Source organism: Gymnodraco acuticeps, unplaced genomic scaffold (genome assembly GCF_902827175.1).
Source record: "Gymnodraco acuticeps unplaced genomic scaffold, fGymAcu1.1, whole genome shotgun sequence".
NCBI classification, from domain to species: domain Eukaryota; kingdom Metazoa; phylum Chordata; class Actinopteri; order Perciformes; family Bathydraconidae; genus Gymnodraco; species Gymnodraco acuticeps.
This window is the reverse complement of record NW_022990335.1, coordinates 2,097,621-2,113,000: the sequence shown is the minus strand read 5'-3', so window position 1 is coordinate 2,113,000 and position 15,380 is coordinate 2,097,621. Positions and strand designations below refer to the sequence as shown.

At 41.4% G+C, this 15,380-nt stretch overlaps 2 protein-coding genes across 9 annotated transcripts in view; both read right to left on the bottom strand.

The window, feature by feature from the left end:
* The window catches only part of fgd4a (FYVE, RhoGEF and PH domain containing 4a), an 80,451-nt gene extending 74,610 nt beyond the window's left edge, over positions 1-5,841 (bottom strand). The window contains exon 1 of the mRNA XM_034223352.1: positions 5,674-5,841. Within this exon, the coding sequence (XP_034079243.1) occupies positions 5,674-5,746 (73 nt within the window). The 5' untranslated portion in view covers positions 5,747-5,841. The remainder of the gene's footprint in view (positions 1-5,673) is intronic.
* A 1,062-nt stretch (positions 5,842-6,903) lies between these two features.
* Positions 6,904-15,380, bottom strand: part of bicd1a (bicaudal D homolog 1a) — a 46,261-nt gene continuing 37,784 nt past the window's right edge. For 2 of the 8 annotated variants that reach the window (XM_034223345.1, XM_034223346.1), the window contains 4 exons: positions 13,947-14,336; positions 13,076-13,840; positions 12,578-12,729; positions 11,453-12,450 (listed from right to left, as the gene is read on the bottom strand). In XM_034223345.1, coding sequence (XP_034079236.1) covers positions 11,916-12,450; positions 12,578-12,729; positions 13,076-13,840; positions 13,947-14,336 — 1,842 coding nt within the window. In that variant the 3' untranslated portion in view covers positions 11,453-11,915. Of the gene's footprint in view, positions 8,970-10,357; positions 10,703-11,452; positions 12,451-12,577; positions 12,730-13,075; positions 13,841-13,946; positions 14,337-15,380 lie in introns of those variants that run through there. The other 6 variants (XR_004569712.1, XR_004569710.1, XM_034223348.1 and 3 more) reach the window with 6 other exon arrangements.

The following is a 15,380-nucleotide window of genomic DNA, read 5'->3' as shown; positions in this document are numbered from 1 at the left end:
GACGCAGCACTAATTTAAATGTAAGTATGTAGTGGCGTAGAACATGTGTTGGTAAATATGTTACTTTGTTACATTTGTTTGTTATCACCAAAAATGTGTTCCGTGAAAGTAAAGCAAGTTCATAATTAGATAGACATTGTGAGGTATTTATTTTCGGTACAGTTTATGTTGAAACCGTTAGAGAGTGGCACACTTGTTAGTCTGTTCCATTCTTCTTCGTTTTCCGAAGCCGTGGCTTGGAAGTATACTGGCTTCGTTTCTGAAGGAAGTGACTTGGAAGTACGCGACTACCAAGCCAGCATCCTCGCGATTGAGAAACGGCCACAGTGACAGTGACAACCGGAACTAAAGAGCAAATCGAGTTCACACCACACCGGAATAAATCCCTGAGGGAGGATTAGGCAAATTAAGTCGCTGACGTCACTTCTTCTTCTTCTGCTTCTGCTTTGGGTTTACTGGCAGGCCGCAAACAACTTCACGGCGTATACTGCCGCCCGAAGTCCCCAGCCGGAAGTCCCCGGAGTTGGAACCTTTTTCTCCCCAGGAAAGTACCTGCTCTCTAGTAGGGACTAAAAAGGGGTGAAAAGGTTCGCAAAAAAAAGTTCTAGTTCCAGGGTTGCGGTCGGATAGTTTAAAAATCAGCTCCTAAATTCTAACCCTATCTCCTATTCCTTGACCTCTGAGTGAAACGTCACGGGGTTAAGGGATAGTGGATAGGAGAATTCAAAAGGACTTAGGAGAAGAGACTGCGGTACTTTAGAGAATCCGAATGCACTTTCACTATCCAACGTGTTTATGATGCGCCATTTTGTGCGTCTGCTGCTGTGGGGAAACTATAGTTTTCTATACAGCGGACTACAACATGGATGTTTAATAAGAACGACGGACTCATCTAGAGACTCTGCACCGTGCTCTGATGCTGTTGCTTTGCTTTATGAACGGGGACAACAGAGAAACATATTCTTCATGACCAATGTTGGAATTGAAATAAAAAATGAAAGTGAAACTTATGCTCGTCACCCTCTCCCTCCGGTCCACATTAATACAAATGATCCCAATACGTATGATTGTATGAACTATGAAAAGATCATTTCATTTAGTCAAATGTTGTGTCGTAAAGTCGTCAAGTTCAGTTTCCCTTAAGCCACTTACACACCAAACTGACACCAAAGAACACAACCTGGCCCGGCGTCTCCTGCGTCTTGGCCATGTTTCGCAATGGAATCAGTCTATTGGCACATTTCCACTGCAGCGGGGTAGTCCCGTTTAAGCGTCCCTAAGCGTCCTCGCTCAGGCCTCGGGCTGTCTCGTTGGCCGTGGCGCATTTCCATTACAGTTTAGGACCTGGGGTAGCAACGCAGTGAAGGCGGGGCGATCGGCTTTTTTCCCCCACATTTCGAGTTGTTCCGTCGAGCTCCCGCTGGATTTTATCATCCTCAATGAGATGTAGGAACGTCGTCACCTCCTCGGTCGACCACGGTGTGCTTTTCTTTGACGTTGCCTTTGACTTTTGTGGCTCCTCCGTTTACGAAAATGCCGTGTATAAAAATGCTGCAAGCTTGCTTCTAGATATATATATATATGCGACGCTAGGGATGAACTCGCGCGCGATCTTGTGACGATTCTCTCTGACCAATCAGCAGTCGAGAGTGTTGACGTTACTAGTTCAGCCCTGGCCCTGGCCTGATAGAACCACGATTTTATGGGGCCGGAAAAAGTACCCGCTAGCCGGTGCTATGCTATATGGAAAGGCCACCAAAAACTGGCCTGGGCGCTTGAGCACGATTAAGGACGCTTAAACGGGGCTACCCGCTGCAGTGGAAATGCGCCATATGACTGGAACACTCCGCAAAGACTTCAGCCGACGGCCAAGTAGCACGTACGAACTGCGCATGCGTGAGTGGCAATAACTCTCCTTAACAGCAGGCGGCGGTAGTGTGTATTCGTCATTCAAAAGAGGCAACAACCGATACAGCTGTCCTCACTCTAACACCAGCTCAAACATACATGCTGAGAGCTATTTGTGATTGAAACACAAATTAAATGTTACTTCATGTGTTAGTTATAAAAAAGATACTAGGGTGAAAACTATTTCACACACAAGAACAAAACAAATAATCCTCTTTATGATGGTTTCCAAAGAGTGTGGTGTTAAGATTTATATTGCACCTTTGCACAACCCAACTCTGTTACACAAGAGCAGATGGCAATGTATTGCAGTTTGATTTCAACCGACTGCGTGATATAAACAAACAACAAATAGCGTGTGCGTTCCATTTTCAATCTACAGCGAGAAGCTCATGGGGCTTTCCCGAACCTGTGTCGAGAGCTGGAGTTAAATGAAATCTCAGATTTGCCTTCTTAATAGTTTGTTTGGGTCCCTCACTTCCGTGTTGCTTCTCATGCACTGATTCGCTAAGCTGAACAGCCAATCAGAGTGATTTATTTGGCCGATAAAGCTTTGTCTCATTTCCAATGTGAAAAGAACAAAGAGAACAGGAGAGTGTAGGAAACACAGTTAACAGCAGTATACAAAAAATAATCCATGAAACAAATGAGTAATTCCTTAGTTACAGAAGGAAAATCACATAAACCTAAATGCAATATTGAAATAAAGCTATAACTGTCATTTAAAAGAGAACATTCTCAATAAAAATAACTCTTCATCAAGAGCAGGTTTAATAATGTTATAATGTTTAAAATACATTGAAAACATTGAATTTAGGGTTACTTGCTGCTTTACATGAATTAAATCATACATATACTTTTTGTAGTAGTTGAAGCAAAACATGTTTATAAAATGAACTTTTATCATGAATCGCCTTTTATACAAAATTGCAATAAAAGGTGAGTATCCATAGTAAGAACTGCATTTTCTAAATTGTTTGTTGTTGCTAGAAGTTGTTGTGTGTCTGAATGTGTAAATATGATCATTCATGAATAAATAATGTTCTTTTAGGATGATATCTATTCTGAGAAGAAGCAGGTCGAAAGGAAAAACGTTCAAATTATACTTTCAGGATTCAATTACCAATCACACATGAAGCAATATTTCTCCATACCAGGGGCTATGACTTATCAGTAGTGAATAATTTATGGTACGGAAATGCAAACACATAAATAAATAAATAATCTTTCAGTCATCATTAACTGATCTGCATAGAGGAACCATTATGACATGAAGTGAGTTAAAGCCAGCAGACAGTGAGAGGGTTCAGCTCAGGATGAATGGGCACCAGTGCAGCAGAACAATAGCAGAAGCAGTAGGCCAGCAGGCCACACAGCCTCTGATTCATACAGTCCCACTGCCTCTATAGCACACAGAGCACAAGCAGGATCATTGTTGGAGATTGATACAGCTGTCCTCACTCTAACACCAGCTCAAACATACATGCTGAGAGCTATTTGTGATTGAAACACAAATTAAATGTTACTTCATGTGTTAGTTATAAAAAAGATACTAGGGTGAAAACTATTTCACACACAAGAACAAAACAAATAATCCTCTTTATGATGGTTTCCAAAGAGTGTGGTGTTGAGATTTATATTGCACCTTTGCACAACCCAACTCTGTTACACAAGAGCAGATGGGAATGTATTGCAGTTTGATTTCAAAGAGGATACAAGACTTGCTGCTAACTATCAATTTGTCCCGTACGAATGGACCAAAATAGACATAAATGAACAAATAGTCTTCTTGGGCACAAATTGGACGGCCTAGATTTCAACTTTATTCCGCTTGGTTGATTCTTCTAAAACATACACAGAGATATAGTCAAAACTACAGAGTATGCTAGATAATGATAAGAGTAATACTGCTTCTCTGAAATCATATCCTGCATCATTAGAAGTCGTATCAAGTCAAACGGAAGAAATTACTATCTAGCTATGGCAAGGGAAATCAGGTTGCTTATCTGTTTTCTTCACTGCTTGAAATCTACCCGGTTCATATCAAGGGTAGTTACATTTATACAAAAACATCAGGATGGATATATTTACTATAGCTCAGTAATGAAACCATGGGGCTACCATTTAGACTACGGAGCAATGACAAGAGGAAGTGTATGATGGTATCCAAAGAGGGTAGAGTGGTTCTCGAGCTTCGAGCAATGTAATGGTAAACACACATAATAATGGGTATCCAAAGAATGCAGAATTCCATCAAGTCAAAATGTCCTATTCTACAATGTCAACAAAACAAGTAAACACAAGTGCATGTATCCAGTCCACCCTATGATTTGGATGCACTACAAAATGAATTGGGCTCTTCTTTGGCCAATGTCCCAGCTACCATCAACTTTCATGGACATCAGGCCATAATCCTTCTTAGTTCTTATTTACCAACACACAAAAAGCCAAACAAAAACAACAGACCTCCTTGGCAAAGACAATTGGGCTATATGTTGCACATTGACCAAATTATTATTCATCCCTGTACCTAATAGAGATGTCCATAACTAAAAACATTTTGGTCAAGTAACACTAATCAATATGCTAATGTTTACATGTATACTTTCTTTTTCATTCTAATGATCTATTTACCAATGTGTAAAGAGCAGGACAAACTCAATAATACCGGTATATTAACAATACTGGTAACAGTGCAATAGTGAGGGCAGGTGACGATAATTACACAAACTTAGCCACAGTATTGCGAACAGACATTGATTTACTGGGTATTTTATTATTTACCTCACTTCCAGACATACAACTCATTACGTGACTGCTGACAGACAATTGTTCCTTGTGAGATGAAGGCACCGTGCCGGATATTAACAGTGGCACTACCAACTGCAGAGCAAAGTTCAAATCAAACTGCAAGTGCACTGAAGTGTCCTCAGTGTTAGCACAAGTATACAGCAGAGTACAAGATAAGACTAGCCCTCCTGCTTAAGGAGGTCATGCCCAGACAGCACAAAGTACTGACTTATTTGGATAAAAACAATTCTGAGAAATATGTACTGATAAATCATAATAAAGCTTGGGCAAACTTTAAGGTAAAGCTACCAGACTGCAGCTCTGCATAGGTACATCTGGAAGCCAGCATGGAGACCAATCCAAGGACTTTAGAATGCTTTAAAACTGATACACACCTGCTCAGAGATATCTACATGTTCCTGAACGTTGCAACCATGAGTAGACAAACATCTAGGTCTTTCTACAGAGTGGTGTTCTCAGAATGAAGAAACATGTGCCCTCCAGCATGTAGATGGATACACAACAGGCTGAGGCTTGCCCCTGATCCTTCATACCTGCTGAGCAGCCAGCAAGTCAGAGGTGGTGTGTAAACATGGGCTCTATAGGTGTGTTACTGTGGGGCTATTCCATGCTTTCCCAACCAGACTGACAAAAACACATGACGTCTAATACAAGACCTGTCACAGCCATAACTCTGAGTCACCAGAATGCCAGTTAAATTACTTTACAGCCAGTAATAATCCTTCATGCTCTAACACTGAGCTGGACAGGAGAGTGCACAAGGAAGTTTTCATTTTAAGTAGGCGAATTAAGAGCGGGTAAGACACAACATGTGATATAAAGAGAACAAATAAAATCTGCATTTGAGGAATGATATATTATGTGTTTTACAATAAAACACCATAACGCACGTTAGGATAACTTGGAACGTTTTGGGAGAGCATAGTTGTGTTGTTGCATTGCTTAGAAACCTACCTGTTTCTAGTAGACCCTCAGAGTCCAGACTCAGTTGTTTCCTGCGAAAAGCGACCCTGTGAAATCTGTCCATTCTTCAATTAGATGTTCTCCGATCCACCATTGAATTAGTCAACGTGACCGGAAATAACTGTTAAAAGTTTAAGAAACGCGGTCCACCATGGGTCCACCGCTTGCGGGAAGTGGCCTGTCCAGCTGCCCGACGGCAGCCCATCTGCGCCTGCGCGGGTCAATAAGTAACAACAAACAGACACCTGTACACATGTGGGTGTCAACTCCACATGTTCTACTATTGTCTGAAGAGTGTCAGCTTGTTTGGGGTGTTTCCTTAGCCCCGCCCTCCCCCCCCTCATTACATAATGGTGGTGCGGTGCTGACCTCCTTATAGTTACACACAGACACACACAATGTAGCTACTGTTGGAGAAACACACACAAACTATATTTTTTATCATATTGATAATCTTTTGTCACACTTTTTCTTGGATATAAAAAGATGTTCAAGATGTTGATTAAGGGAATGAAGTCCTTGTGATCTAAGTGGAACACTAAGTCATGTTTATAAGAAGATATCATTATTAAAACAAATCCTATTCTGTCAAATTATCATTCATTCATTAGATGTAATGATCCATTAGTATTTAAAATGACAATTAATTAATCTAAAAATGTTTTTTAAATTATTTTGGCAGAAATTGTATCCCATAAGCATAAGACATATATTCAGCGTTTCACCCATACAATTATATGTTGTTGGATATTCAGTCAAACAGACAAGCTCCTTTAAAATATGCAGCATCATCATAGTTATCTGGCGAATAGTATATTTGTATTGTTTTTATGTTGAGTATTAGTTACGTCAAAAGCAGATCAAATATGCATTTGTTTTGCTTTCAGTTTTGTTGAAGGGTGTACAATACACTCAGTATGATCACTGATGGATGTCCTTCTTATGATCAGATAAGCCAGCAATATGTGCTAATGTCTCCTGATACCTCATCCTCTGTCTGCCACAGATTAATTTATTTCTCAGTACTGATTCAAATCACAGCCCTTTGTCCTTCAAAAGAACCAATCTCTTGATCTGTACTACTCTGCGTAGTGTGGTGCAGAAAACAACACAAGGATTAATGTCTAATCTGTTCGGTGCTGTCTTTGTGAATGCATGACCACAGCAAGTTTTTGTAGGTCGGTATAATGCTGCGATTGAGAAACAGACACAAACACAAAGTCTTATACAAATCCAAGGAGAGGTCTTTTATTTACTTGTGAAACAAATTAAATACATTATTTAAATGGAGGAGAAACTGTTAAACGCACTGTGGTACAGCTTTTGTTATTTTTCCTTTTACTGGATTAGTCTCTCTCCATCCACTTCTATATTGTGCAAACCAACCAACAGAGTTAGGTCACCAATGAGCCTGCGTGGGTTCAGAAGCTACTTTTGAACCACAAATGTTTTCATCACTCTGTAGTTGCATAAATAACAATCTACATCGTTAAAAAAGACAAATCGAAGAAATATATACACGCCGAGAACAGAAAGAGTCCACTCATTCATCGCTGATGTAACAGAATTGCTTTTATCCGGCATTACAACACAATACTGGCTATGTAGTTACAGTTTATCCATTTCATATCCATCTGGCAAAAATATGTATTCAGTGCAACGAGAACAGTAGGACATTATGAGAGTATAAAGGCAAAGAGATGGGACTTCAACTATGCAACAAACGTCACACATCAGATCCATTTCAGTCCGAATCGGCCCCTCTGTGATCAAAGCTGTTTTCCAAAAAGATATTCTGTCTTGCCTTTCTTGTCTGCCTGCTAATTAGAATGGTGATGGAATTGGTTAAACAATTGAATAAATCTTAATCAGATCAGTCCACGACCGGCACTACTGTATTGCTATAATGCATAGAGCATAATTGTGCTTGAAGTACTGCATACCGTTTGAATGAGTAGTAAGGAAAGCTGGAAAGGGAGATGTTACACATCTAAATTCAAATTTTGAAAATGTCCTTTCTGTCACAGCTGGGACCAAAGGTCAGAGTTTCTGGGATTTTGGCCAATATAACTAAAGAGAGAAGACAGAGAATACTTTTTGATGAGAACATGATGTTGATATGACAGTGACGGTAACTCCAGAAGAGGCACACCTTTGGGGACTCCTCAGCTCTTGACTAATATTTTAAAAAACAAGATCAGTTCACTGTGCAATTCAAATGGCAAAAACCCAGGCCAACAGCCGTAGTTTTCATCTCAACCACTCAGTCTCTCTTCTATCCCAGACCCTGCATAGATCTGAGCTACATACCATTCACAACCATGTCACTAGAGTCTGCTGCAAAAATAAATACAAATAATAGGAGGTATAAAATATTCTTTATGCACATGATTTGCAAAAAAAGATCTTTGTATAAAAAAAACACAATCATTCTAGACTAGTAATGTTGGAAAGGTAGCTGAAATCCACTCACCACTTCCACCACAAGAAACTATTCTCTTGTATTGTTTACCCTCCATTAGTCTGTCTGCATCTTCAAAACCAAATGTACTCTACAATCCTATTTGGCATACATATGTTTTGATTATTATTATTCTGACAAAATCTAAAATGTAAACTGCTCTATCGTACGATTAGACAAGTTTTAATGACTCTTTTTAGCTTTGACTTTGCTTTGTTAAGGAATATCGGCCATGTAGAGAAGTAAATGTGCTAAACCGTCTTTGATTAATGCATTCTTCACAACAGCAGTGAAACACCTCATGATTTTCATTTTGAGACGGACCAACAAATACAGAAAAAAACATTCCATAATAAATACCTCAGAATCTTGACACAAATCAATATGTAAATAAATAATGAATAGAGTACATCAATTATAAATAACTAGTTAAGGAAAGATTCTAAGGATTTTTCACTTGTTTTGCGCTTCAGTTCAGTCCTTTCCAGGACAGGATGAAAAGAGCATCCTTTTCTTCTGCGACCCAGGTAACCAGGAGGCCTGCAGATGCCGGACCATGTAGCGATTAGGTGGGGTCACGTTGGTCAGTAAGCACCAGATGGGACTGCTGGGGGGAGTTAAACTGAGGGAACCCCCATCCAGAGTGTCTTTGTCTCTGCATGACTCATACAAGACCGGGCCCTGGCCCTGGCCTGGAGCAGCGGATTAGGTGTCGGGGGGCAGGGGGTGCTGGGCCAGGCAGACATGAGGGTCGCAGGGGGAGAGAAGGCTACTTTTGCTGGACAGGACTGCACGTTGTTCCTGGAGGTCTGCCAAATATTTAGGACTGTAGGAATGTAGAGAGAAGACAAGAGAATAAGTAAGATTAAGTGAACATACTGGTAATTAGAGGGTTACAGAAGAAGGAAACAGTCGCTGGCAGAATCAATAAAACAAATATTCAACATGTGAAAAGGGTGCAAAAGACTAGCATGGTAATCAAAGGAAACGTTTTAAGGAAATTGCCTTTTTTGCCCAAGGTTGAAAGGAGAATATAGACACTCTGGTATGCTAAATATAAAGCTATTGCTATGAGCCAATTAGCTTAGCATAGCTCAAAGATAAGAGAGTTGTGAAATAGCTAGCATGGCTCTATCAAAGGTAACTAAATCATTGTAGTTAACTGTCTGTTGTCTTTGTGAAAGCAAAGATTCCAGGAAGTGAGTGTGCAGGGCTAAACCCACATAAAACTACAACACATAATTTTTACATTATTTGTATGAAGACTAGTGACAAAATAGATAATACTTTTTGAAATGCATGTTGTTGGATTTGTTACCTTTGGCCAGAGCCAGGCCTAGCAATTTTAAGTCGGCAAAGTTAAGCTAACAAGCTACAAACAGCTGTTTTACGTTTAGTGTAAGCATGTAAAGCTTACCATTATTAGTTGGCAACAATTCAATAAACCTAATTTCCAAAAACAATTCCTTTAAAATCACTCAGAGACAAGGAAAGTGCTGTTCACATTATACGTCACGACAGAGTATAATGTGGGAACAACAAAAAACGATTGGGGAGTATTCGCTAACCAGCACGACAGTGACACATGGCCTTAGATCTGTCAGCAGTGTTCTAGTTGCCGTGTATTACTTCCTTAGTCCATTGACTAAGGAACAGTACTGACTGTTGACAGTAGTGTTTGAGCTACCAACAGACTGGACGACAGCATCCATCTTTTTAAACAAATATGTGTCCATTGACACATATTTGTTTAAAAAGATGGACATGCTGTCGTCCAGTCTGTTGGTAGCTCAAACACTACTGTCAACAGCTTTTGAGTCGGCTAAGGATGCTAATTAAAGCTACTTGTTAAGTGGTATGTCTATGTGAAAAGAGAGAAAACTATAGTGTACATTAAAGTTAACAATGAACTTTGTTACTCTATTTCTTCATGATATCATGTTTCAGAAGATTTCTTTTTTTACGAATGGGACAATTAGCGGTTAATATATTGACCATCAGGAAAGTATGTGAAGAAAACTGCAAAACTTAAACATACAAAATGTATCTTCTACATATACAGGTGTGCAATCAGAAAATATGTGCGTAGTAAATAGAATGTGAATGGCGTGTAGATAGATAGATAGATGGATAGATAGATAGATAGATAGATAGATAGATAGATGGATAGATAGATAGATAGATAGATAGATAGATAGATGCCAATGAGCTTACCACTAGCAGGTTCTACAGCGTGTTACCTGCGCGCTAGGGAGGCTCTCCCTCGCCTTAGTTGAGGGGAGAATGACGGGACTGAGGCAGCAGGCTGCTGACAATCTACAAGAAACTGATAAATTAGACAAATATACAGAGTGGTAACACTCAGGGTTAGACATTAAGGACAGAGAAAACACGGAGGACAGGAAAGGGGAAGACCTAAGTTGTCAGCAACAACGAGACTGCTACTGGTTTGCTACAATAACATCATTTAACCTACATAATGTAGAAAATGATCAACCTCATTTTGTTTTGGATAACACCATTTCTGCGGTGGAAATCGGTGTTTCAATATACAGAATCCTATGAGAAAGCAGAACAAGAGAAGAAATATCAGCAAACAGAAGACGCAGAAAAATAAACACTTAAATCGTAACTCAACCAATCTCATCTGATCACACTGACAGTCTCTGGCGAGTGGCGAAACACAAAGAGACACATATGGATATATTTACAAATACACACACACACACACACACACAGACTTGAACATCCAATATCATATGGATTTGTCCAGCACAAAAAGAGATGGACACAGAGGAATATTGAATGATCCAGCCACAATCAACTCCAGGTCACCTGCTGCTCATGGCTCAATATAGTTACTTAACTCCACACCAGTCATGCTTGTCAGTTCTCCCTTAACATTGAAAAAATGGTTTGTTTACATTATGTTGGGTTATATCAAATGTTATTTGCTACAAGATTTTTAAGGACAGGGAGAGATATCAAAAGGCATTTGACAGGAAAGAGAATGGAAAAGTGGAGAAAACAGGAAACACTGTGAGAGAGGATTATTTAGACATTGGCTGTCGGTGGAAGAAGTAGTAGAGTTAGTTTATCCTCTTGTTTTCTTATGGATGATACATGTGGGGTAAGGGGAAAGTGAACAGGGCACAATCAAATAGAAGTTTGAGGCACAGAGAGGAGGTCTGACTGGTTTCCATACTACTCTTGCCAACATATTCACCATGTAATTCCTGTCAAATGCTTTTTGACATATCTCTAGGTGTGACAAAATAAGGCATGCATTAATTCAAAGAGGAAATATCATTCAACAACAAATACTTATTTTATGCAATGGTTTAGTAACTTACATTTGAAAAAAACAACAATTCATATTTTTAGAGTTTGCCACAAGGAGGCGCTGTGAGTCACTGTATGCTGAAGCAGAGGCTGCAGGCATTGTTTTGTTTGGTTTTTAGTCGGAAATACCTCCCAAAACTCTAGTAAATGTATCATAATGATAATCATAATGTGATCATCATTATGGGAGCAGCTATTCATATGCCTGATATGAATATGTGTGCTGTTTATTAGAAAATGCTAAACAGTCCAATCTTCTCAATACAAAAAAGATGTTCAGTGGTGTTTTGTGGATGGAGTAAGCTGCCAGTGCTCCTTCTTCCTGAGTGTTCAAACGTTAGATATGTGAAACCAGTTTTTCCTCCTCTCTGTATCCCACCTTCTGGGAACTTTCTACAGACAGTATAGGATAATGGTGCTGGGTGATGAGTCATCGCCTTCGTCGGATGTGAGGAGATACTGGGGAAGGGCTACGGGTTCTGGGATATGGTGACAGACGACCTAAGTCTTGTCTTGAATAAAGGAGACGTCTGAACTCTAAGGTTAGCCGCTCAGGGTCTACCATGATGGGCGGGGTGCTCGGAGACAAATAAGAGTAACTGAGGTTCGGTTGAAGAGTTGTGTCTGAAGTCCACGCAGACATGGACGGATTAGTAAGGGTCAGGGAGGTGTTCAGGGTGTGGGTGGTGATCAAGGAGGGGCTTTGGACTCTCGTGGGACTGGAGGGAGCTGTGAAGGCGCCTCTGAGACTTACTTTGGGCGGGCTGCTTTTTATCCTGGGTACTTTAGCGCCGCGGCCACGGTAAGTCTGCTCGTGGTCGAACTCCAGATCCTCCAGCCGTTGGGTCAATGCCAGTTTCTGCTGGATGGCCATGCGCAGGAGGGAGTTCAGCGTCTTTTTCTCATCCTCTGCTGCCGCCAGCTGCCTCTGCATATCATCCAGCTGGGTAACATATTCATCACATCTACATGAAGAGAGAGGATGAAGATACAGAGGGGAAACAAAGATTCAGCTGGAGAGTTCAAATTCTTGATTTATATTTAAGGACTGATCAATTTCCCAGCTTAGTGGTCTCATATGTGTTTTCTTACCTTGTGGCAAACATTGCCCTAAGAGACGAGAAGGTGGCGGCGTCTTCTTTTAGAGCCTTCAGCTCGTTCCTGAGCTTCATCATGGTCTCTGTCACCATCGTCTTTTCGTTCTCGTACTTGCTCTTCAAATTTGCCAGTGCACCCTCTGCTGTCTGAAATGTGAATGATTTAATATTATATTTCAAAACTAGGCCTAATTTGATGTAACATTAAATGAGGTACCTATCCATGGTCTGCATTTATACAGTAGATAGCACGGTAGCTAATTAATGTGCTGCTTTGGATGGGAGCGAAGCACAACTTATTTTATCCAAAAGGAGAAAAGCATAGGTGTCCATCGCAGTGCATTGTTTAGATCCATACTCGTACTCCTCTGTGTTTCTCCAAAACTGGGGCATGTTGACCCCCATCTACATTTGGTTATACTGAATATGTACATTATACAACCAAACGTTCATCTCAACTAAGCTTTTGTATGACATTCAAATCGTCTTTTACCTGCTTATTGGCCTTCAGTACCAGCCTGAGTGTGGCTATCTGCTCTCTCTTGGTACTGAGCAGCGACTTCAGTTTGAGTATCTCCTCTATGCACAGCTCCTTGTCCTTGTCAAGCATTGGCGCCAGCTCCCTGGCTGCAGCCCTCTGCCTGGACAGCTGCAGCGAGCGGTCCACAGCCCTCTGGAGGTGTTTGATCTGATCTCTGATGATGGGGTTCAGGTTGTAGATATTCATAGGCTCCTTCCGCAGGTCTCCACCTGCTTCAGAGGGCACTGGAGATGGGCAGGGAGAGATGCTGATGGATGGAGATCCCATGGGGTTGCGAGTGGGGCTGCTGTGACAGGATGTAGACTCCCCTTGGTTGGTTGTTTTCTCATTGTGATGGGCATCTTTGGATGGGGAGTCCAGGGGTCTGCGTGGAGGCTCAGAGGAAGAGCAGGCTGCGGATGCTGCAGCGAGGCGTCGAGCCAGGCGAGGAGAGAGCAAAGCCCGGTGGTCGTCAGAGCCTTTGAGGCTGCCGCTGCGTGTGATGCGGCTCTGGCGGTAGTAGTCCAGCATCACGCGGTTGGGCGTCTCGTTGTTGCACAGACAGACGTGGTGGTAGAGCTGCGCCAGTTCCTCACTGAAGGTAACCAGCTCATCCTGCGCTGTGTTCAGCATGCCCTGGCTCTCGGAGGCTGTGCTCGTGGCTGTTTGTAGCTCTGTCTCCAGGCTCGAAACCCTCTCACGGCTTTCCCGAAAACTACGCTCCAAATGGGTTACCTCCTTGGAAGAAATCAGTAGGACATTTTAAACATCACAGGGTGCAAACAAGAACTGATTGAAGTTTATATCCTCCCATATGCAGCAATAAAAACATAAATCCACGTACCTGTTCACTCAGTGCCTGGGCCCTGTCGTCACTGTGGCCCTCTCCCTGCCCCTCCACAGCCTGGTTGTACTTCTCCTTCAGGGCCTTGAGCTCCGCTTTTAGGTCGATCACCTCCGTCACCGCCACCTTGTACTTACACTCCAGGATCTCAAAGCCGTGGATATCGGGGTTGCGGGGGCCATTAGCTGGTGGTGAGGAGCCACCATCAGGCTTCTCATTCTCCTGAGCGTCATCGAGTTGTTTTTCTCCGTTCAGACATTTCATGCCGCTGACGTGTTCCATGAGGCGGTGGACACGCTCGTTCTGCTCGCTCAGCGCGCCCTGTGTGTGCTGCAGCTGGGTCTGGGACTCCTGCAGGTTCATGAGCAGCGCCGACTTCTCACGCTCCACCTGAAGGACAGGGGATGATCCAGACAATGAGGGTACATGTTTGCAAATATTTTATATTCATGTTCACGCGATACAAGTAAAACGCTTTACGATACAATGAAATAGGGTTCAAATGTATTGTCATATCAAGTCTGAAATGTGTCTTGCATCACACAGTAGCTCCATTTGCTTTCTTTACTTTGTTGATTTATGTATTCTTATTTAATACTTTTAAAGTTCAGACAAACCAACTACAAGCAATCACAATTTAACCTTAAAAAAAAAGAATTGATTAGTGAGTAATTGTGTTTAGAGAGAAAGGCCCACTAAAGCCACTAATCTAATTTTATATTTCCCTGAGGAGCTCAGCTAGGGAAAACATGAACAGTAATGACTAAACTAGATTTCAGCATGAATCTAATCTGCCTTTGATGTCTATGTCGGGGGGGGGGGAGGGTGTGTTTGCACAAAGGTGACTCAGTGCATAAGTGACTGTCAGAGGAACATACTGTATCTCCTACTGTATATTATATAAGCCCCATATTTATACTCTGTTTATTTGGACGTATCCTATCACAATGCATAGTAACAGTGTGACACATTTAGAAATGTACAGTGCCAGTGGACAAAAAACTTCTCTGACATTTTTCCTTCCTCGTTTGGACGTCATTTCCCAGTTGGGACTATTTCTGTCCCGTTATCTCTAAAGTAAAGCAGAGTAAAGTCAGTTTCTGACTCTGCATCTTCTCCCCCTGCCTGTAGGATGGTAATCACCCTGACAGGACTCCCTACAGCACAAGCGAATGTTCTTCCTCTTCTGCTGGAATCTGTTTGCTTTGCTATGATTAGATTCATCACTCCCACTAGTGACATTAGCAGAGCACTCATCATAAAAAAACACATGATATATAATGGACATTGGCATGGACATTGGCCCAAATGCATGAGCAAAACAACTCCGATATCTCTAGTATGAGTGGTCTGCAAAAACAATTTAAATATTATGTTTCAATATCTAGTCTAGTTCATCAACAATGTCAATGTTACATTCATGTATGGTATTTC